The sequence below is a fragment of the Bubalus kerabau genome, chromosome 1 (genome assembly GCF_029407905.1).
Source record: "Bubalus kerabau isolate K-KA32 ecotype Philippines breed swamp buffalo chromosome 1, PCC_UOA_SB_1v2, whole genome shotgun sequence".
NCBI classification, from domain to species: Eukaryota; Metazoa; Chordata; class Mammalia; order Artiodactyla; family Bovidae; genus Bubalus; species Bubalus kerabau.
Window position 1 is genome coordinate 174,642,093 of NC_073624.1, and position 21,873 is coordinate 174,663,965.

At 52.5% G+C, this 21,873-nt stretch overlaps 1 protein-coding gene across 1 annotated transcript; it reads right to left on the reverse strand.

The window, feature by feature from the left end:
* Positions 1-1,756: 1,756 nt before the first annotated feature.
* Positions 1,757-21,809, reverse strand: SLC5A5 (solute carrier family 5 member 5). The gene is made up of 15 exons (XM_055541550.1): positions 14,686-21,809; positions 13,751-13,816; positions 13,351-13,402; positions 13,103-13,170; positions 12,058-12,212; positions 11,525-11,665; positions 11,321-11,450; positions 10,463-10,551; positions 9,663-9,775; positions 9,518-9,588; positions 9,023-9,109; positions 8,748-8,941; positions 6,054-6,178; positions 5,177-5,292; positions 1,757-4,081 (listed from the first exon to the last, which is right to left on the reverse strand). The coding sequence occupies exons 1-15, from the start codon at positions 15,040-15,042 to the stop codon at positions 3,917-3,919; spliced, it is 1,929 nt and encodes a 642-aa protein (XP_055397525.1). The 5' UTR covers positions 15,043-21,809; the 3' UTR covers positions 1,757-3,916.
* Positions 21,810-21,873: the final 64 nt, after the last annotated feature.

The following is a 21,873-nucleotide window of genomic DNA, read 5'->3' on the forward strand; positions in this document are numbered from 1 at the left end:
GCAGCCCAACAGGCTCCTCCGTCCATGGGATTTCCCAGGCAAGAGTATCAGAATGGGCTGCCGTTTCCTTCTCCAGGGGATCTTCCCAACCCGAGGATTGAACTAGGGTTTCCTGCATTGCAAGCAGATTCTTTACCAATGAGCCACCAGGGAAGCCCTAGTTCTCTACTTCTGGGTAAAAAACCCAAAAGAAATGAAAGCAAATATTGACAAGATATTTTGCTATTAACGTCACAGCAGTATTATCCACAATAGCTAAAAGATGGAAACAAGCCAGATGTCTACTGATGGATGAATGGATGAATAAAATATGGTATATGGTGTGTATATATAAAGGAAATGTATATATCTATACCATTGAATATTAATCAGCCTTTAAATGGAAGGAAATTCTGATGCTTGCTACAGAATGAATGAACCTTGAAGACATTATTATAAATAAAATAAGCCAGACACAAAAGGCCAAATAACATATGATTCCACTTAAATGAACTCCTAGAATAGTCAAACTCATAGACAGAGAAAATATACTGGTGGCTACCAGGTGCTGGACAGAGAGGAGAATGGGGAATTGGTATCCATGGCCAGAGAGTTTCACTTTCAGATCAGTAAAGGGTTCTAGAGATGGATGGTGGTGATCGTACATGATGTGAAGGTACTTAATGCCACTGAACTATACCCTTAAAAGTGGTTAAAATCACGACTTTTATGTAAACTTTGCCACAAAGAGAAAAAGGGGGAGAAAAAGATAATTTTTGGTCAAGCAAAGCTACAATTCTTAGCTTTCAAAGGCAATCTTAAGCAACTGAAGAGGCAAGACACAAGTTGGAAGAAAATATAACCAGTGAAGAACTTGTATTCAGAATATAAAAATGATTTTTGCAGCAATAAGAAAATAAAAAATCGAACTGAAAGTTGGGCAAAAGAAAAAAAAAATTGGGCAAAAGTTTGAACAACACTTGGCCAAAACTACATGGATGAGTAACAAGCATGTGAAAAGATGTTCAACATCTCCGGTTATCAGGGAATATGAATCAACACCGCCGTGAGATACTACCTCACAGCCACTGGAAAGGGAAACATTAAAAGGGTGGACCAGAGTAAGTTCTGTCAAGTATTTTGAGCAGTTGAAACTCATACATTTGTTTGTGACGTAAATGAATCAGCAACTTTGGAAAACAGTTTGACAGTTTAAAAAATGGATTACTTTGTTGGCTGTGCTGGGTCTTTGTTGCTGCGCTTGGGCTTCCTCTAGTTGTGGCGAGCAGCGGCTACTCTTTGTTGCTTCCCATTGCAGTGGCTTCTCTTGTCGCAGAGCTCCGGCTCTAGGATGGCCGGCTTCACTAGCTGTGGGGCATGGGCTTAGTCACCCCATGGCATGTGGAATCTTCCCAGGCCAGGGATCGAACTCGTGTCTCCTGCATTGGCAGCTGATTCTTTACCACTGAGCCACCAAGGAAGTCCCAACAGTTTCTTAAATAAACATACACCTACCATTGGACCCCCAGAGAAGGCAATGGCACCCCACTCCAGTACTCTTGCCTGGAACATCCCATGGACGGAGGAGCCTGGTGGGCTGCAGTCCATGGGGTCGCTAAGAGTCGGACACGACTGAGCGACTTCACTTTCACTTTTTACTTTTATGCATTGGAGAAGGAAATGGCAACCCACTCCAGTGTTCTTGCCTGAAGAATCCCAGGGATGGGGGAGCCTGGTGGGCTGCCATCTCTGGGGTCACACAGAGTCAGATATGACTGAAGCGACTTAGCAGCAGCAGCAGCAACCACTGGACCCAGCCATTTCATTCTTAGGAATTGACCCAAGAGAAATTCAAGTGTATGTTAGAGAACTTGTACACTAATGTTCTTAGCAGCAACTTTATTTGCAATAGCTAAAAGCTGGAAATAATATGAATGTGAGTGAATGAATGAACAAACTGTGGTCCATCCATACAGTGGAGTATTATTCGGCAATATTAAGGGATGAACTACCCAGGAAAACATGGCTGGATGTCTAAAACAGCAGCCAGATCAGCTTGTTCTGCCTGCATTAGGCAGCCTTAGCCCCAACCACTGCCCCTCCCCAAATCTAGGCTCTGCTTTGAGGAAGGACCATCAGTGAGCCCAAAGTCTGTCCCACTTTATTCAGTCATGGATTCAAAATTTGTGATGGTCACTTTTAAGTCCAAATCTAAAGGTATCCATAAAACAGCCTGCAGAGAGTTTCAGGCTGCTGAGAGATCAGGAGGGATGTATTCATTTCCTGAGGCTGCCACAACTTAAAACAATAGAAACTATTCTTTTTTTAAGCAGTACTGGAAGCCTGAAGTGTGAAATCACGATGTTGGCAGGGCCATGCTTCTTCTGAAGGCTCTAAGAGAGAATCCCTCCTGTACCCCTCTCCCAGCTTCCGGTGGCTCCAGGAATCCTTGGCATCCTTTGGCTTATAGGTACATTAATCTCTGCCTCTGTGTCCTCATGATTTTCTCCCTGTGTGTCTGTGTCTTTTCTCCTCTTCTAATAAGGACACAGTCATTGGATTTAGGGCCCATCCCAATCCAGTATGACCTTATCTTAATTCGATTAAGGATACCTGCCAAGACCCTATTTTTAATGGAGTTCACATTCTGAGTTTCCAGGTAGACATGAATTTTGAGGGTACCATACTGAACCTGGTACAGGGGCCCCAACTTCTAAGTGAGTAGAGCATAGTTCCCTGGAGGCCATGGGAACCATGTCAGCTGCATGGATAGAGGTGTGTACAGACAGCTCTCAGAAACCCTAGCAGCTGATGCGTGGATGGAGTGAAAAGGGCTGATGCATGGATGGGGTGAGGAGGGGAGGCTTCAGGAGTGAGTGAGGAGGGGAGAGGGAGCTATGTGTCTGGAAGGACAGTATAAGGCACCCTGGTACAGGAGTGATCACCTCGCTCTGATGCTTTTAAATACTCAGGATTATTCTTCGCAGGCTCGAGGCAAGAGATACAGAGATTTGCACTCAGATCTGACTGTGGAGATTTAAGGTAACAGCCAGAATGATTTTTCAGAGAGGACAGAACATCAAGAGTCCATTTACTTGATGTGTGTGGATGAAGACTCCAACCAAGGGCCAGACAGTCAGACGCGTCTCTGGTATGTGAGCTCACCTGGCCCATCTTACTCTGTACACCAGTGACATGTCATTGATGGAGCCTCAGTATCATGCAGCACCCAGGCCTGTCCCTTCCCTGACTGGACTTGCTGAGCCTCGGTTTCTTCCTCTGTAAAGTTGGTCCATGGTCCTTAATGGATGAGATGGGTAAAAGTGTCCAGGCACAGCAGGAAGGCTGACAACCTTATTTCTCCTTTCTCCTGTCTTTCTGCTCCCAAGATCAGAGGCCAAAGGGAGGAAAACAAGGAGGAGATGAAGGAGGGAGAGTTGACCTCCAGCTCTCAATGAGTCTGTTTTGTTCTGTGACCTTGGCCAAGTCAGTGGCCCTTTGCGGGCCTCAATTGCCCTATCTGTGAAGTGAGTTACAGGAATTTGGGCCTGAGGACCTCCAAAATCATTGTTAAGGTTCAGATATCTCCCAGGAAGACCTGGGGTCTTTCTCAGACTCCAATGTTGGGCCTGGGGGTTTCCTATGTTGTCCAGAGGGGACTCCAACCTCTTTCTCTTATAGGTAGAGAAAACTCTGGCTGTTTGGGGAGAATGGGCAGGGGTATAGCATCTAAGACTTGGGGCTGGTTGGAAGCAGGAGGCAGGATCAGATGATCTTCTGGAAGCAGGGCTTCACCTCTTCCCATAGGGCGGGGTTGTGCAGCCCCAAGTTTATTTGCATATGATGTGACCTAACCAATCAGAGCCCAAGGCCATTGGCCCATGGTCTGGGATGGGCCCCCTGAGGTCCCATCCCAGGTGGTCAGTCCCCAACTAGTTCAGAGGTCTGTCTCCTTCAAGTCAAGACCTTTGTCGTGTTCACTGCCTGGTGGCCTGGAACCAGCTCCATTCACCTCCTTCTGACCCAGGTAAAGCAGATGGTCCTCATCGGTGGGCAGAAAGTCAGAAGGCCTCTTGGTTCCAGCGGGCAACTCCTCAGCACCCTGGGGGAAGGAGAGAAGAAAGTCCCTGTCAGAGCCTCCACTTCTGCCGTGTCAGCTCAGATATTCTCCAGATGGGGACAGAAGCTCTGGGAGGACAGAGCCTGGGAAGAGTGGCACAATATCACCTTGGCAAGTCCTGTCCCTTCTGCCTCCAAAACCTCCACCCACTTCTCTCCCCCATGGCTGTGTCACCTATGGTCCAGCCCGTCCATGCGTCCATGGATGCCTGTACCTCTCCTTTCTCTGACTCCACCTATTCTTCAAGAAAACAAATTATTTCCCCACAGCAGCTGGAGGAAGCTTTAAAACACTTCAAATCCCAAATCCCTGCCCTCACCATTGAGTCTGCTCTGACCTCAGGACCTTTGCACCTGCTGTGCCCTCCTCCTTCACTCAGATTTCCCAGTAGTTGTCTCCTTCTCATTCTGGACATTAATAATGTCACCTCATCCAAGAGGCCACCCCCATCACCATATCCTGTTTTATTTTCTTCCTAATACTCACCACCTGCTTAGACCCTATTCCTTTCTTGCTTTAGCTTCCTTCTGCCCCTGCCAGAGCATGTCTGGGTACACAGCTAGTGCTTAATGAATAAAGGAATGAAATGGGGAATCCAAAGCAGGAGCAGACCTGGGTCAGACCCCCCAGGGACAGTGTTTCCTAAACTCAGGGCATTCCCATAGCAACCACACAGCTCTGGTCAATGTTGGTCTACCCCCTATCATGTTTCTTATGTAAGATTTTTTCTAAGTTGACTCACTTTTGAATTAAGCAATTTTATTTTCAGGAGAGACTTTATGTCAATAACTGAAAGGCAAGCCAGCTTCACTTGTCATAGACTGGAGGCATTTGTAAAAACAGATACAATGAAAATGAAGAGTATGAAAGTCTGCTCAGTCCTTGTTAAAGTGAGTAATAGAAAGCGTTGAAGACGTACTAGCTCCCAGCTGCACCTTTCCACTGGCGGTAAGAAGTTGAGAAAGACGAAGACGGTGACTCACCATGTCACTTCCCTGAGTTAACGTCACAAACAGAGCACCTGAAGCCACTTCACTGCCCCTCCCCCTGCTCTGGGATCCCAGCCCTGAGACTGACCTTCATCAAACCATCATCCAGGGTGGCCACCTCTTCCTTGGGGGCCACTGATGCTGTCTGCCGCATGAGGTCCCACCAGAGCAGACCGGGACCCAGGGCACTGCGCTTGGTGGGGCCTGAGGGGGCAGAGAGAAAATGGAGTTATTTAGGGAGGGTGGCAGGGAAACTGGAGACCAAGCCCTGGGGAGGAAAAGGGGGATCTCTGATGGCTTCCAAACCCAGATCCGACAGTGACCCACTGGGAACACTGGCAAGTCTCTGCCCCTCTCTGGGCCTCACTTTCTCATCTACACAGTGAGAGGTTGTAATAGACAAGAGTGGGTGGCCAGGAGGGTCCGGCACATGGCTCCATTTGCTGCTGTGTCCCCAGTGTCTAGAATATTGCCGAACTTGGAGAAGGACCCAGTAGAGCCCTGGTGAATGGAAAGTCTGAGACTCAGGAAGAGAGAATAGGTATTCTTATCACTATTGATTTCTTTTAATCTCTTTCCACTTCTTGACAGGATTCAGAGTTTCCAGAAGGGCACGGAGTTGCCAAGACTTCGGGGAAAAGATATTTCAGCACCAAGGACAGCGTCTTGTGGACCCACCCACCCCCCTCCCCCACCATCCCACATCCTCCAGCAAAGACATTATCTTTGGAGCTGAAGAGAGAATAGAGAGGTGGAAAGGGGATGCCTCAGTTTCTGCCTTTGCAAAATAGGACAAATCCCACAAGGTGGAGGGTGTCATGAAGGCGATGCAGCAAAAGGGTGCAGATGCGGCTAGTATACAGTGGCCGCTTGACTGACAGAACGGTCCTCCTCCCCCTCCCTGCGGGTCCTAGAGGCAGAAGGTGGACAGGGTGACCTCTAAGGATGCCATATGCCCTCCTTACCCGTCAGGCAGCTGACAAGGGCTCCACATAGCACAGTGCACAGTGTGCCCAAGGCACCGTAATAGAGATAGGAAATGGCATAGAAGTTGTCAGCTAAGGTTTGCTGATCAGGGTCCATTTCCAAGCTAAGAGAGAGAGAGAGATGAGCATGAATCTAAAATCCATTTCATTTGCTTCCTCCTGTCTACACTCTCACAACCCAGCCCAGTCCTTCATGATTGCTTGTCTGGATGTATGCCAATTCTCCTTCCTTCTTGCTATCCCACCAACACCTTCAGGCAATGTCTACACACAAGCAGAGGAACATTACTAAAACATAACTCAGGGCTTCCTAGGTGGCTCAGTAAAGAATCTGCCTGCCAGTGCAGGAGGTGCAAGAGACGTGGGTTTCATCCCTAGGTCAGGATCCCCTGGAGGAGAAAATGGCAACCCATTCCAGTATTCCTGCCTGGAAAATTCCATGGCACACTACAGTCCACTACAGTTGCAAAGAGTTGGACATGACTGAGCACATACAAATAAAATGTAACTCAGGTTGCCTCCTGCTTCTGCTTATCACCCTCAGAATCAAACCAAATTAAGCTCTAAGAAGAAAACAGGTATGAATCTTTATGACCATGGGTTTGGCAATACTTTCTTAGATATGAAACCAAAAGCTCAAGCAACCAAAGAAAACGGAGGTAATTCCCTGATGGTCTAGTGGTTAGGATTCCATGCTTTAACTACTGAGGGCTTGTGTCTAACCCCTAGTCAGGGAACTAAGATCTCACAAGCAGCACAACACGGCCAAACAAAACAAACACAGAGGGACTTCTCAGGTGGCTCAGTGGTAAAGAACCCGCCTGCCAATGCAGGAGGCGCAGGTTTGATCCCTGGGTCAGGAAGATCCCCTGGAGCAGGAAATGGAAACCGACTCCAGTAAAAAAAAAAAAAAAAAAAGGATAAATTGGACTTTATCCAAATGGAAAACTTTTGTGTATCAAAGGATACTGTCAACAGAATGAAAAGATAACCCAGAGAATGGGAGAAGACATTTGCAAATCATACATCTGATAAAGATCTAATATCAAGAATAAAGATATAAAGAACATATAAATTAGAACTCAATATGAAAAGACAAATAACCCAATTTAAAAATGAGCAAGGGATTTGAGAAGACATTTGTCCGAAGAAGATATAAGTATGGCCAATAAGCACATGAAAAGACTGTCAACATCATTAGTCATTGCTGCGGCTGCTAAGTCACTTCAGTCGTGTCCGACTCTGTGCGACCCCATAGACAGCAGCCCACTAGGTTCCTCTGTCCCTGGGATTCTCCAGGCAAGAACACTGTAGTGGGTTGCCATTTCCTTCTCCAATGCATGAAAGTGAAATCGCTCAATCATGCCCGACTCTTAGCGACCCCCATGGACTGCAGCCCACCAGGCTCCTCCATCCATGGGATTTTCCAGGCAAGAGTACTGGAGTGGGTCACCGTTGGGAAATGCAAATCAAAACTACAATGAGTATTATTTCATACCCAGTAGGATGGTTAGAATTCAGAAAAAAAGAAGGGGATAATAATAAGTATTGGCAGGATGTGGAGAAGTTGGAATCTTTATATATTTCTGGTAGGGATGTAAAATGATGCAGTGGCTATGCAAAATAATCTGGTGGTTTCTTAAATGCTAAATATAGAATTACCATATGACCCAGCAATTCTACTCCTAGGTATATACCAAGAAAAAAGAAAATATATGTCCACACCAGCATCTGTACACAAACATTCATAACAGCACTAGTCACACTCACCAAAAAGTAGAAACTACCCAAATGTCCATCGACTGATGAAGGATAAACCAAACTGGTCCATCCCTACAGTGAAATACTCTGAGGTCATAAAAGAATGAAGCAGTGGGACACACTCCAGTGTGGACAACCCTTAAAAACATCATTCTGAGTGAAGGAAGCTGGGCACAACCGGCCATATGGTGCACAATTCCATTTATACCAAACGTGCTCAGCAGGCAAGGCCATAGCGACAAAAAGTAGATTAGTGGTTGCCTGGGACTAGAAGTGAAAGTCGCTCAGTCCTTTCCCACCATTTGTGACCCCATGGATTTTACAGTCCATAGAATTCTCCAGGCCAGAATACTGGACTAGGTATCCATTCGCTTCTCCAGGGGATCTTCCCGACCCAGGGACTGAACCCATGTCTTCCGCATTGCAGGTGGATTCTTTACCGTCTGAGCCTCCAGGGAAGTCAGGTGCTAGAGGGAGGTGGAAATGGGCAGTGACTGCTAAATTGTACAGGGTTTGGGGCTTTTGTCTTTTTTGTTTTTGAGGTAATGGAAATGTTCTTGAGATAGTGGTGATGATTGGATAACCTGGTGAATATACCAGAAACCGCTGTTAAATGGCTACTTTGGTCTGTAAATGATATCACAGTTTAAAAAGAATCCAATTTCTCTGGTTGAACCTCATCTCCTATCCTTTCTTCTGCCATTAAATCCACTCTAACCTCACCATAGTTGGAAAGCATACACTGAACCCTGACCTCAGAGACTTCGCACTTTCTCTTCCTTCTGCGGGGAATGCCCTACTCCCCGATTCCCAAGCCCCGCCCCGCACCTTCTCCTTCCCAATAGGGACTCCTCTTCAGGATCCCTCCGCAACCACACTCTCTCTGGCCACGCTTCCCCGCTCAGAGTTTACCTGGAGACCCTGCTGGAGGCGTTGGCAGTGAGAAGAGGGTCCAGGAGACCAGAGGCGTTGGCTGAGGGCACAGCACAGCCGGACGCTGACGATGGAAGGACCCCCATGGACTGCGCGCTAGGCGGGTAGAGAGTGGCGCCCACGGCCACCCACAGCGACAGCGCCAAGCCCACTGCCAGCCCGGACAGGACGCCCTGGTGAGGGACCCAGTGTCAGCGGGGGTCGACGTTGACCCACTGGCACTCCTTGTCCCTCACCCGCCTATTAATACTCACCGGTGTGTTGCAGGTGGGGACGAACATCCCCAGGATGAAGGCTCCGAGGAGAGGGCCGCTGATGACTCCCATGACGGTGAAGGAGCCCTGGGAGAGTGGGTGGGAGGGCGACTGAAGGCAGAGTCGCCCCACCTTTCCTAGCCTCAGTTTACCCGCTGGGAAAGGAAGACCTGGGGAACTCTACTGGCGGTCTTGAGACTCCTCTATGCCTCCGTTTCTCTAAAGGGGAAGGGATCCCCTATTCTTATCTCTCTCCCAAAGATGCAGATTCGCTCTCTTGACAAATCTGGTTCCATGACCATGCCAGGAGAAGGCCCTTCTTGCTCCCAGGTCACTACTCCCATCTCCCAGCATCCCTGTTTCAGGCCAGGCGGTGGCCATCCTGCTGGTGGCGTGTCAGAACTCAGTTCTGCCATCGACATGTATAATCTTCTCTGAGTCTCAAAGAGATGATGCCTCACCTCTTGGGAAGATTGGAGGGGGTGGGGTACTTACCTGGAGGACACCGCCCCCCAGCAGGGACGACAGAGCCGCCACGGTGAGACAAGCTGAGCCGTAGATGAGCGCTGTAGCGGATGCGGATGGCTCTGTCAGTGGGGAGAGGCTGCCCCGGCCCCCCACCCAGGTCCCCCCAACTCACAGAGCCCCTTGGAGATGATGACCAGTCTCCGAGGGGCCAGGCTCGGCAGCCGAGGTTTGATGAGATCTTCCACAGTGACGGCAGCCATGGCATTGATGCTGGTGGACGCAGTGCTGGAAGAGGGGAGTACAAAGGAGGGGGTGTCCTCAGGGACTGGCCGCCTCTTGCCCCCAGGGCTTACCTGCTGGAGGAGGCCCCCAGCTACCCACACCAACTGGCCTGCCAGGACCCAGCCCAGCCCAAGGGCAGAGGCCTGGGCAACAGAATCCTTCAAGAGCAGAGGAGAGGTCCGCCTCCCCACTCTCCCTGCAGACCTGAGATACCCTCACGGGAGCAAGGACACCCATGACCGAGGACATGAATGACACGTCTCATTACAAAGCAGTGATGGGGTGCAGAGAAGAGCCACATAGACTGTGGTCACAGCAGGAGCAGCGATGTGACCAGAAGTCAGGGGAGATCTGAAACTGCCAGAGCGTGAGGCCTAAGGGCAGGAGTGGGGGACCTCTCCGTCACAGCTGTGCCCCAGTATTCAGAACAGCAGTACCTGCCCCGTAGGTGCTCAACAAACATTTGTTTGAGGGAGGGAGGACAGAAAGAAGGAAAGGAAAGGAATTGAGTGTAACCCTGCTGCGCAATAGGGGTAAAGATCCCGGATCTGGGCTCCTTGTGCCCAGGGTATGCCTTCTACTGGACCCCACTTACTGGGGACTGAGCAGTAAACTCTGGACGTGCTCAGAACATTACAACGAGGCCCCAGGGGCTCAGATGTGGCCAAGTGAGAGGGCAGGGTCACTCACCTGAGGGTGCCGCTGTAGGCACAGGCCAGAAAGAGCCCAGGGACTCCAGGCAGGTCCTCAAAGATGTCCAGCACCAGCAGGGGCATGTACTGAAGGGAGTCAGGGGTCAACCTCCAGGACAGCAATGCCCCAAGGGTGAGGGCATCTATCTGTCCTCACACTGCACATTCCCAACACCCAGTGCAGACCAGACTCACAGTGGGCACTCAGCGCATGTTTGTTGACTGACTCTGCGATCCTGAGTCATTCCCACTTTACTGATGAAGCCAGTGAGGCCAAAGGGGGTCACTCCTTGCTTGAGGTTACACAGGCAGTCTGGGATCCAACCCCATGGACTCTGAACCCCATGGTCAGAGCTCCTCCCAGAGTGAGCACGTCTGGGTCCTGGCCTTGGTGCTACCCCGACTTGCCTGTGGACCTCAGGCAATTGCTTTACTTCTGATCTCCTGCCTCAGTTTCCTCATCTGTAAATCAAGGGCCATGGCAGTCTTGGCCTCATCACATGTTGAAAGATTTTGATGGGAAACTAACTGCTCATGACGGGGCGTGAGGCACAGTGTAGGTACTTGGGACGTGAGAGCTGGTCGTTATGGGTAGTGTCATCATTTCATGCTGAACTGTGGTCCCATGGCCTCCTTGATATCCCTCAGGGAGTCTGAAATGCCCCTCCCCTCCGCCATAACATTGCCTTACCTCCCAGATCCTCCTCTGTGTTGAGTTCTTTCCTGCCTCTGGACATTTGCACAGACTATCTCTCCACTAGGAATACTTTTCCAGCTTCACCCCCAGAGACTCACCCAGAGGCTCACAGTGAGGGTGGGTGGATAAGGGTGGCCTAGGAGCCTGGACCAGACTCACCTGGTCTGGGGCAGAGATGCGCCCCGCCAGCAGGGGGTCACAGTCAAGGTAGAACGTGAACATGACAACACCACAGGCGGCAGCGCTGGACACGATCAGGAACAGGCCCAGCTGGTTGATGAGCACGGCCCTGGAGGGGCAAGGTGGTCTCAGGGTTGCAGGCAGGGGCCGGCACAGCCCAGAGGCACCCTGCCAAATACTCACAGCTTGGCTTGCTTCTCCGTGCGACAGGCCACGTAGCGCTGCACCTGTGCTTGGTTCACCCCGTACATGGAGAGCCACACCAACGTGCCACCCACAACAAAAGTCCAGAATGTGTAGCGGCTCCTCGGGTCCAGGTCAAAGCTGGATGAGGACGGGGCAAGTCAGCCATGTGGGAATGCTACGCTGACTTCTCCCTCCCAAGTTGCCCCAGATGCCTATTCTGGACCTGATGGGTCTTAAAGGGACATTTGGGGCTAGGTTTTGAAGTGTGAACAGGAGTTTGCCAGACTAAAAGTTCATGGGTTTATTGAGTCATCCACATGTATCCAAAAAACATTTTTTTTCTGTGCTTAACTGGGATCTCAGAGAGCCTTCAATTCCCAGAGAGCAGGAGCCAGGGTGTTGTCTAGGTTTTCTGTTTGGGGAGGGGAGCAAGAAGGGCTTCCTGGGGGAGGCGCCATTGTCTGGCTTCTCCCAGGGCAGAGATGCCAGCTCCATCACTCTGCCATATCTTCCTCTACATTTTCACGTACTCCATCAGGTTGATCCGGGAGTGGTTCTTGGCAAGCTCGAGTACTTGCCCAGGTCCACCCACGAGCGCAGTTCCACGAGCCAGGACAACCCAGAAACCACTCAGCATCACTAAGACCTGAAATACGTCGGTCCAGATCACAGCCTTCATGCCGCCCTGCAAGGTGTGACAGAGAGGGAGATAGGGGGTCAGATGGGGATCTGTCTGCGGCCTGTAGGGCAGAGCAGAGGTGGGAGGGAGGAGGAGTCAGGCGGGGGACCTGGCGGGGATTTGGCCTGGCCTCCAGTAGTGGCTGGGACCAATGGTCTTCTCTGCCTCAGTTTTCTCATCTGTAAAATGGGGTTAATAATAGTACCTTCTTCAGGGTATCATTGCAAGGAATAAATTAATTAATACAAGAAAAATATTTGGAAGAGCATCTGGCACATACAAGTGTTCAGTGAGTGATGGCTGCCACTATTATTATAATTATTACTACTACTGTTATTATTAGCTGTTGTTTTTACCCATCCAGCCTTCACATCTTTGCCTTCCCTTGGCAGCTCCTTGGTTTCCTTTGGAGAAGCCCCTTCCGCACTTCCAGGTCATTCAGGTGAGGCTAATCTTGCTCCCAACTCCAGGAACAGCCAACAGAACATCCTAGCTCCCCAAACCTCTGCGAATGGCTCATCCTTAACTGAATACCAGTGCCAGACAGACAGAACCCTCCTGGGACTTCAGTCAGTCCATCCTGAAACAGGAACTCACTTTCTGCTAGAATAAAGCCCAAAGGGATGGAAGCCCAGAGCTAATGAGGTTCTTAACAGATGGGAGAGAACACAGAGGGCTCTGTTGTAGCCCCTGGATCCAGCCAAGCCTTATCCTTGGACTTTCAGCAATAAGCCTTTCAAATCACCTTTCATAATAAAGATGAGGAAGTAGGCCCAGTTGGGACACAGTCTTCCTCTGGAGAAAGGGAAGGGAGGGAAGTGAATGGGCCTGCCCAGGGGCTCTCCCACTCAGTGGGCATGCAGCCCCACGTGGGGTGGGGGTAGAGGGACATTCACCACAGTAGTGTAGAAGGTGCAGATGACTCCGGTAGACAGGAGCGATGCCCAGATGTCCAGCCCTGTCACTGCAAGGAAACCCTCCTGTTAGGTCAATTTGCAGGCCAAAAGCTTGGCTTTCACTGTCCTGGGGCCTTTTGGGGAGTCAAGTAGGATTCTTCTCTCCTAGAGCTGTCCCTCACCCCGGCAAGTCTCTAAGCCTTTGTTCCTTCCCGCCACCACCCCTCCCCACCCCCGCCCATTCAAACCTTGGTTCAGGATGAGCGCGGGGGCGTAGATCACTATGCCGGTGTACAGCATCTGCAGATAGAGGGCAAGGGCAGGGAGGTTGGGGGGCACCTGTGCGAAGAGGGTATTAGGAAGGAGCTAGGGGGAGGAGGCCGGTTGGGGTACTTGACTGAGGGCAGATGGGCCGGGCCACGCGGGATCGGGGTGGGGTCAGGTAGGAGGTCTGCGAGAGGCCGGTGGGCCAGACTTGCAAATAGAGCCTCCTGGGGCGGGGCCAGAAGGATTGTGGGCGGGGCCTGGACAAGGCTTTGCAGAGTGGGAGTGGGGTCGTGAGGGGTGGGAGCGGGGTTGTGGGCGGGACCATCAGATATTTGACCCGAGCTGGACCCTGGGGGCGAGCGCGGGGCCGAGGCCACTCACTGTAGCCACCAGGTACTGCAGGGTCCCGCAGAGCCGCACAGCCCGGCTGAAGCGCATCTCCAGGTACTACAAGGAGAAGCCGAGGGTTCGTGGTCACCTGGAGAGTCCCCATTCAGGGACCCGAGGCTTCTGGGTCGGTCCTTCACCCGCCCTCTTGGCTTCTGCCCGCCCACCGGAGGACAACTCCACACTCTTGCCCACGGGGGAGAGGGGGGCGGAGGGCTCCCGCCAAGCATCCTTTCCAATCTATCTGCACACACTTGTGCACACTCGCCATCCCCGCGCCTGTGCATAGGGCGTGTGCCCGTAGGACTGCACCATCAAGCGTGCACACATTGGTCCCACACGCTCCCACTCATGTCTGATCGTTCCCCTGGGGCTGCCGCCGCTCTGAGTCAACTTTCGCAAGATACAGACAGTGCCTGTGACTGGCTGTCTACTGTACGACCGGTCAAGATTGTAATCTTCGTGCTCACTGCCCCGGAGCGAAGTCTTGGGCAAGCCGAGCGGAGAGGCAACCCCTCGAGGAAGGTAGCAAGCAAGCTGCGGGGAAGCGGGATTGCGAATCCGGAGCCTGCCTCCAGGCAGTCACTCGGGTGGACGCAAGCCCAGGCTTGCGGGGCGAGGGGGCAGGGGTGTGCCTGTTCACGTGTGAGCGCGCCCCTGGCCGAGCCTGGCTCCGCCCTGAGCGAGTTTCCACCAAAGAGAACCCGGACGCCGGTTCCTCTTCCTCCTTCCTGCCCCGGCCTCACTGCCTGAGGCTTCTTCCCAGAACCCTCCCCACCTGTCCATCTTGGAGGCGCCCCAGTTACAGCACCCGGGGCGGGCAGGTGCGGCCCCCTGCACCACGGTTCAGAGCCTTAGGGCCTCCCCTGCCGCGTCCCCGCGTTCACAGTCAGGCAGGTCCTCAGGCCCTCCGGGTCCCTGCCCAGTACCTCGTAGGTGCTGGTGAGGCCCAGGCGGTAGAAGACCGGCAGGAAGAGCAGGGCAGTGAGCAGAGAGTTGAGCAGCTGTCCCAGGCACATCCAGAGGAACTTAAGGCCATAGCGGTAGGCCTCGGCTGGCACCCCCAGCACCTGGACCGCCGACATGAAGCTGGCGGCCAGAGAGAGGCCCACCGGCAGGGCGGACAGGCGCCGACCCCCGGTGAAGAAGTCCTCGGCGCTGCGCTGCCCGCCTCGCGCTACCCCGACCCACAGCCCGATGCCGGTAGACACCAGTAGCATAAGGGCGAAGACCCCGTAGTCCCAGGCTCCGAACGTGGCCCTCTCCTTTGCCTCGACGGTGGCCATGAGGTGCGCGGGAGGGGACAGGCGCGTCCTCGGCCTCTTCCAGCCACCCCGCGTGTCTCGGCTGAGGGAAGTTGGCAGCGGCCGAGGAGGCAAGACAGCGCGCAGGTAGCAGGATGCTCAGCGGCGGCAGCGACACCACGCGCCTGTCCCCTTTGGGCCCCCGCGGCCCGGGGCTCCCTGGGCGAGAAAACTGGCTCCTCGCCGCAGCTCCTCTGCCTCCCTGTCACCCCTCTTCGTCTTCGCGTCTGTCTGTCCGTCCACCTGGTCTCTCGCTCCGTCCAGGCGCCCGGTGCAAGCGGTACGTCCCCCCGCCCGGACGTCTGTCCCCGTCCTTGGGAGCTGTGCTCAGGGCTGACAGCAGGAGGTCTCGGTGGGGCTTAAAGGGGCAGCTCCCGCCGGCGGCGGGCGGCGGATTTATTGGGCTCCGGGTCGGCGAGACTCCGCCCCCAGACCTGGGGAGGGCAGGACCCGCACCCTTTCCGCCCTGTGGACAGGACACTTAGGTGGCTGCTGGGGGCTGGGGGGAGGCTCCCAAATGCCCCCTTTCCCCCTGCTTTGTGGGGCACTTTCCGCTGACCATGAACTGTTAATGTCTCCCTTGGACAGGTGGGGAAACTGAGGCCATACAGCTGGGAGCAGTGGCCCAGCTTTCAGATCCCTGTTGTGCTTTTGTACCCTGAGCTAAGGGGAGCTCACTCACCCACAGAACTGGGGTTACTTTCAAGGTTGCAGGGTCCCATAGGGAAAATTTGCTCTGCTTGAACCCCTCCCTCAATTGGTACTTAGACCCTCTCCATTTCTCTAGAGCCTAGCAGGAGGGCATCACCGAACCCGGCCCTCAGGCTAAGTTGAGTGGAAGGCAACAGGTTCCTTCAAGTCCTGAATGCCATCCATATTTGAGAGAGACTTTGCGTCTCTCTGGGCCTCAGTTTCCCCATCTGTAAATGGGCATAAAATAGCCCTTGCCTCAGAGGAACAAACTGAACCTGTGTAACACAAGCCTGGCACAGAACAAGTACCTCATTCATTCATTTCTTCATGTATTCATTGGTTCCTTCACCAAACATGTATTGAGAGTCTACTCTGTGCCAGACATTAAGTGTAAAATGGCGGTCATGGCAGAGGGGCTGTCTATGACCATGTTCCCAAAAAATGGAAGGACATGACTACCTGGGGAAGTAGTGTCTGGCATGTCTCACAAATGAGACCAGAGGTACAGAGGAAGGGGGAGTCCCTTGTCTTGGGTCATGCCCTCAAGAAACCCACACTTTGTCATCTGGAGGTTCTGGCCCCTGGGTTTGAGTCCTAGCTGGACCTCCAAAAGCTGGATTCTCTCCTCCATAAGCGGGAGGGATCTGAGAATCTGTCCTCCTAGGGCACTGGGACCCTCCTCGGCCTCTGCCGCCCCCTGGTGGCCTCCTCTGGCCTACACACATCACCCAAGCTGGGTCCAGTGACCGCCAGGCAGCCTCTCGTTTGACCCAGGACTGTCTTATTCTGTCTCCGTGCAGGGCTGCAGAGCCGACCTACTCCTCCCTGGAGATGTGATGCCACGGCTCCACACGGGCATCTATTGTCTGCTGGGATGCACCCTTCGCTTTATGGCAGAAAGCGAAGAAGAACTAAAGAGCCTCTTGATGAAAGTGAAAGAGAAGAGTGAAAAAGTTGGCTTAAAGCTCAACATTCAGAAAACTAAGATCATGGTATCTGGTCCCATCACTTCATAGCAAATAGATGGGGACACAGTGGAAACAGTGATAGACTTTATTTTGGGGGCTCCAAAATCACTGCAGATGGTGACTGCAGCCATGAAATTAAAAGACGTTTACTCCTTGGAAGGAAAGTTATGACCAACATAGATAGCATATTCAAAAGCAGAGACATTACTTTGCCAACAAAGGTCCGTCTAGTCAAGGCTATGGTTTTTCCAGTAGTCATGTATGGATGTGAGAGTTGGACTATAAAGAAAGCTGAGCGCCAAATTGATGCTTTTGAACTGTGGTGTTGGAGAAGACTCTTGAGAGTCCCTTGGACTGCAAGGAGATCCAACCAGTCCATCCTAAAGGAAATCAGTCCTGAATATTCATTGGAAGGACTGATGTTGAAGCTGAAACTCCAATACTTTGGCCACCTGATGCAGAGCTGACTCATTGGAAAAGACCCTGATGCTGGGAAAGATTGAAGGCGGGAGAAGAAGGGGATGACAGATGATGAGATGGTTGGATGGCATCACCAACTTAATGGACATGGGTTTGAGTAAACTCCAGCAGTTGATGATGGACAGGGAGGCCTGGCGTGCTGTGGTTCATGGGGTCACAAAGAGTCGGACAGGACTAAGCAACTGAACTGAACTGAACACCATTTGCCTTTGCCAGAAGGGTGCGGAGGATACCGCGTTCCTCCTCCCTTCCCTTCTCTGCTGCATCCTCCTCAAAAACCTGTTGGGAAAGGGAAATGCTGGAAGATTCCCCACAAAGCCAAGCAATAACATGCAAATATATGCAGATTGATGCAAGTTCGGGCAAAAGCTGTCCTGTCTTCCCAAGGGGTTTGGGGTAGGGAATTGTCCCTTGCCAGCTCCTCTCTTCTCCTACCCTGGTGGAAGGAGGGTCCAGGCTGCAGACAACACTTGGGCTGAGTCCCTTTCATTAAGCACCTACTGTGTGCAGGGCCCTGCACCAGCCACTGGGCACACAACAGGATCCAGGTGGACATGCCCTGCTCATGGCCGCAGGGCTCTGATCAAGCCAGCAGACGAATACCCATTTCAGAAGCTAACAGATGACAAGAGTGAAGCAAGGTCAGAGATGGAGACAGCCTGGGGGAGGGAGGTGGGGGACACTTAATATGAGGTCTCAGAGAGGGGACCCTGCAGGCAGAGAATGAGCCAGGTTTGAAGAGAGCTGGGGATAGGGCTCTGAGGTTGGAAAGAGCAGGACAGGGAGGATCACTGTAGACCTTGAGCCTTGGAAAGAGTCTGGATTTTATTCTGAGGGAACTGGGTGGGAGCAATTGGAGAGTCTGGAGCAAATGAGGGACCTAGTTTCCCTGATGGGTCAGTTGATGAAGAGTCCACCTGCAAAGGAGACCCGGGTTCGATCCCTGGGTCGGGAAGACCCCTGGAGAAGGAACTGGCAACCCACCCCGGCATGCTTGCTTGCTTGGGAAATCCCATGGACAGAAGAGCCTGGCAGGCCATTGGGTCATAAGATTTGGGCACGACTTAGCGACTAAATCACCACAGGTTCTGAAAAACCCACCAGGTCCATGGCAGGGGTTGAGGGTGGGGAAAAATGGGTAGATTCAGAACATGTTGTGGATTTCCTGGATGATAGGCTCAGAATTAGAAGCCCTGCTGGGTGGTTGGTGGGGGGTGGGGAGAAGTGTGGAGGAGGGCAGGGAGGGAGGGGAAGCAGTTATGCCTTCCCTGACTGTGATTCCAATTATGGGATGGGAGGAGGGCAGGTAGGACCCGAGGACTCCCCTTGGATAGGGGAGAGGAGCAGGGCAGTCCCCAAGAGCCCAGCAGCAGTGGTCTAAGCAAAAGGGGCAAGGATGTCGGGGTGCTGAGGAGATTTCTGCTGCCACCACTCCTGGCTGCTGACTGGGCATCCCCAGTGTTCTCATGTCTCCTTGGAGACAGGGCAGGGGTCAGAGATGAGAGGTTGTGAGCTGTTCCAGCATGGCCTGCTGGGTATGTCCTTGAACATCCCATCCTGCATTCAGTAAAAGCAAACAATTATTACCACCAGTGGCTGTCATTTCCTGTACGATTCCCTGATTCCAAGCCCTGAGGATTCTGATCCTGTGGTTCCCAGAGTCTCTCTGGGTTTCAGGATCTACCACGGGTCACCCGGGGCCCCCAGTTGCCTTGCCTGACTCAGAAGTGAGGTGCGGGGTGGGTCAGGGAGGTGTGGCTCTCCTCCAGGGCTCCCAGCCCTGTCCAGTCTGGGACACCCGGCACCTGGAGAAGCCCAGGGGCGGGACCTGGAAGTGCCTCAGCACCTAAGGGCCTGTGGGGTGCAGATTCCTGCCCACCTTTGGGTTGGCCGCGTGAGCCCGAGAAAAGTCTTGTCCCTAGGCCCAAGCTGACCGTTGAGGGGAGCCAGCAATCCAAGTGGCCTGTCTTGCTCCACAGGCCCACACAGAAGGGCCCATTTCTCCCTGGCTCCGGGCCTTTGTGCTTGGTTGGTCCTGGCACAACTACTACTGGAGATGTGAGGGTTCACCTCAGTGGTCCTCACCTCTAGCCAGCTTCTGGACGACTGCTCTATGCACGCTTTGTGGGGTAGTTGCCAGGGGTGGTTACGTGGTAGGGGTGTGAATGGACAAGGTTATGTGACGATGAGTAGACTGCAGGATGGGGGTATGAATAGGTGTGTTAGCAAGCTGAGGGCCTCCTATGAGATTGACCCCATTCCCCAGCTGTAATGTGGATCAAATTTTGGCAGAGCTTTAAGGCGGGGATGGGTGTGCATGAGGGGCCTTTGTGGGGCCCTCCCTGGCCTTCCACTTTCCTGGTGGTATATTCTCCCACCTGACATTTCTGGCCTCTCAACCTCTAGCTCATCTGAAGCCCCCCACCTGAGACCTAAGGGATCACCATTTCCAGTTTATACAAGAAAAAACTAAGGCTCAGAGTGGGCTGTGACCTGCCCCAGGAACAGAGATCAGGAGTTTCATGGCCAAACAACTGCTGGAGAACCAGCCAGATTATTTCCTGGAAATGCATGCATCGCTAACTGCCAGTTCACATGCCCATCCTTTAATGGAAAGGAAGCTGCCAAACTTTTCCTGGGTGGCATCTAGATATGGAGACACCTATTAATGAGAAAGGAGAGAAGAAATCTTTAGGGTAACCAGGAATTTCTGCCAGAAATCACAGGGTTAATGAAATCATCTAGACAAATATTCAAGAAAAATTTGGCCGGACAAATATATCTTAAACATCAGGAGGAACTGCCCTGAGGAAAAAGCATTTATAATGGATATGGGGAAATTTCTTCAGCCTTTTGCTCCACATACCTGAGCTTTTTTTTTTTGGCCACATCACAAGGCTTGCAGGATCTTTAGTTCTCGACTGGGGACCGAACCCAGGCCCCAGCAGTTAGTCATGGAGTCCCAACCACTGCGCCACTAAGGAATGCCCGTATCATACCAACCCAGCAGCCCCTGAGAGGAACGATTCAAGTTCCTGAGATTTTTTTCTATGAGCGATTTGTCTCAGGGCAGAATGCTTTCCAGGTAAGGGAAAGCAAATCCTAAGGTTTCTTTTCAGCCACCAGCTTGTTCACCCGTGGTGTTGGCAAGGTTGAAGGAAAATAGTCCTCTTATTCAGAGTTAATTAGTATGTTAGTGGTAGGCATTTTGGCATTAATACACAAAATCTGGCCCAGCACTGCCAGATCAGGGCTTACCACGTGGTGCAGATGGGGGTAGAAGAGTGTTCATTGGCCACCACGACCCTTAGATTATTTTTAACTCCTCCTGGGGTCACAGTGACACATGTGGTCTGTGCCCTCAGTCTGGTGTGGGACAGTCCTGTGCCTCAATCACGGTATGGTCTACAATCTCCAGTGAGGCAGTGATCTGTGGAGTCTAAGCAGAGGGCTCAGCAATGGAGGGAGGTAGGAAGAGCCGCTGGTGCGGCCTGTGTGAGCTCAGTCACCTCAGTTGTGACTCTTAGTGACCATGGACTGTAGCCCACCAGGCTCCTCTGTCCATGGATCCTCCAGGCAAGAATACTCAAGTGGGCTGCCACGCCCTCCTCCAGGGGGCCGACCGACCCAGGGATGGAACACGTGTCTCTTACGTTCCCGCGTGTGCAGGCAGGTTCTTCACCACTGGCAAGCCCCAGGGGCTGGAACGGGCAAAGCAGTCACCAAGGACCCAGGGCCTGTCTTTCCCATGAGAATGGCTAGCCATGCCTGAGACCTGCCCTGGGAACATCTCCAAGAACAGGTGGGATTTGAAGTGAGCTGATTTTCTGGAAACCACCCAAGATCATCATGCCAACTAAACCCCTCCGTGGACAGGTGGGGGAGGGGAGGCTGTGCCCTTGTCCAGGACCATGCTTCTCCCCGCCCCCACTCCACACTACCTCTTTGTGCCACAGCTTCTTCCCCATCCACGGTTCTCTGGAAGACAAGGCAGGCCCTCACTGACCTGTGTATCCACTGCCTGCACAACAGTGACTCCTCAAGGCAGCTGAGCAAATCTAGTCAGTGCCCTGATCTTCTGAAGATGACACCAAGGACAAAGTGCCTGGACTGTCCAAGGTGACACCACCAAGAACTGAATTCTTAGCTGTGCCTCAGCCTCCTGGTTGAGGAGCTCAGGGTGGGATTAGCTTCATGCCTGGAATTCCCCAGGCCTCAAGTAGACAGATGCCCACTGAGAGACCGTGGCCTCCTAGGTGGGATTAGGACAGCTTCATTCAAGGGGCCCCCAGCTGGCGGAGGAGACAAGCTAGCACAGCAGGCGCACAACGCTCTTGGGCGCCCCCTTGTGCCTGCTCTGAGGCTCTACAACAGGACTGGAGGCCAGGTAGGGAAGATCACACCTGGAACAGAACCAAACCCACAGGCGCAGCTGTCCTTTTACCACCAAGAAATGATGGCGGGTGGCACAGAGCTGAGAAATATGTATAACATGGCAGGCAAACCAGATCTGCGGCCAAAGCTGGGGCCTGCAGCACACCCCGAAGCTCACAGCAGAGCTGCCTGACGGCACTGAATGAAGAGAGCTGAGTGGGGAGGAGCTCGCTCTTCCTAGACCACCTCCCCTTCGGGAGAATCCAGTGCCGGTGCCCTACTCAAAGAGAGGAGGACT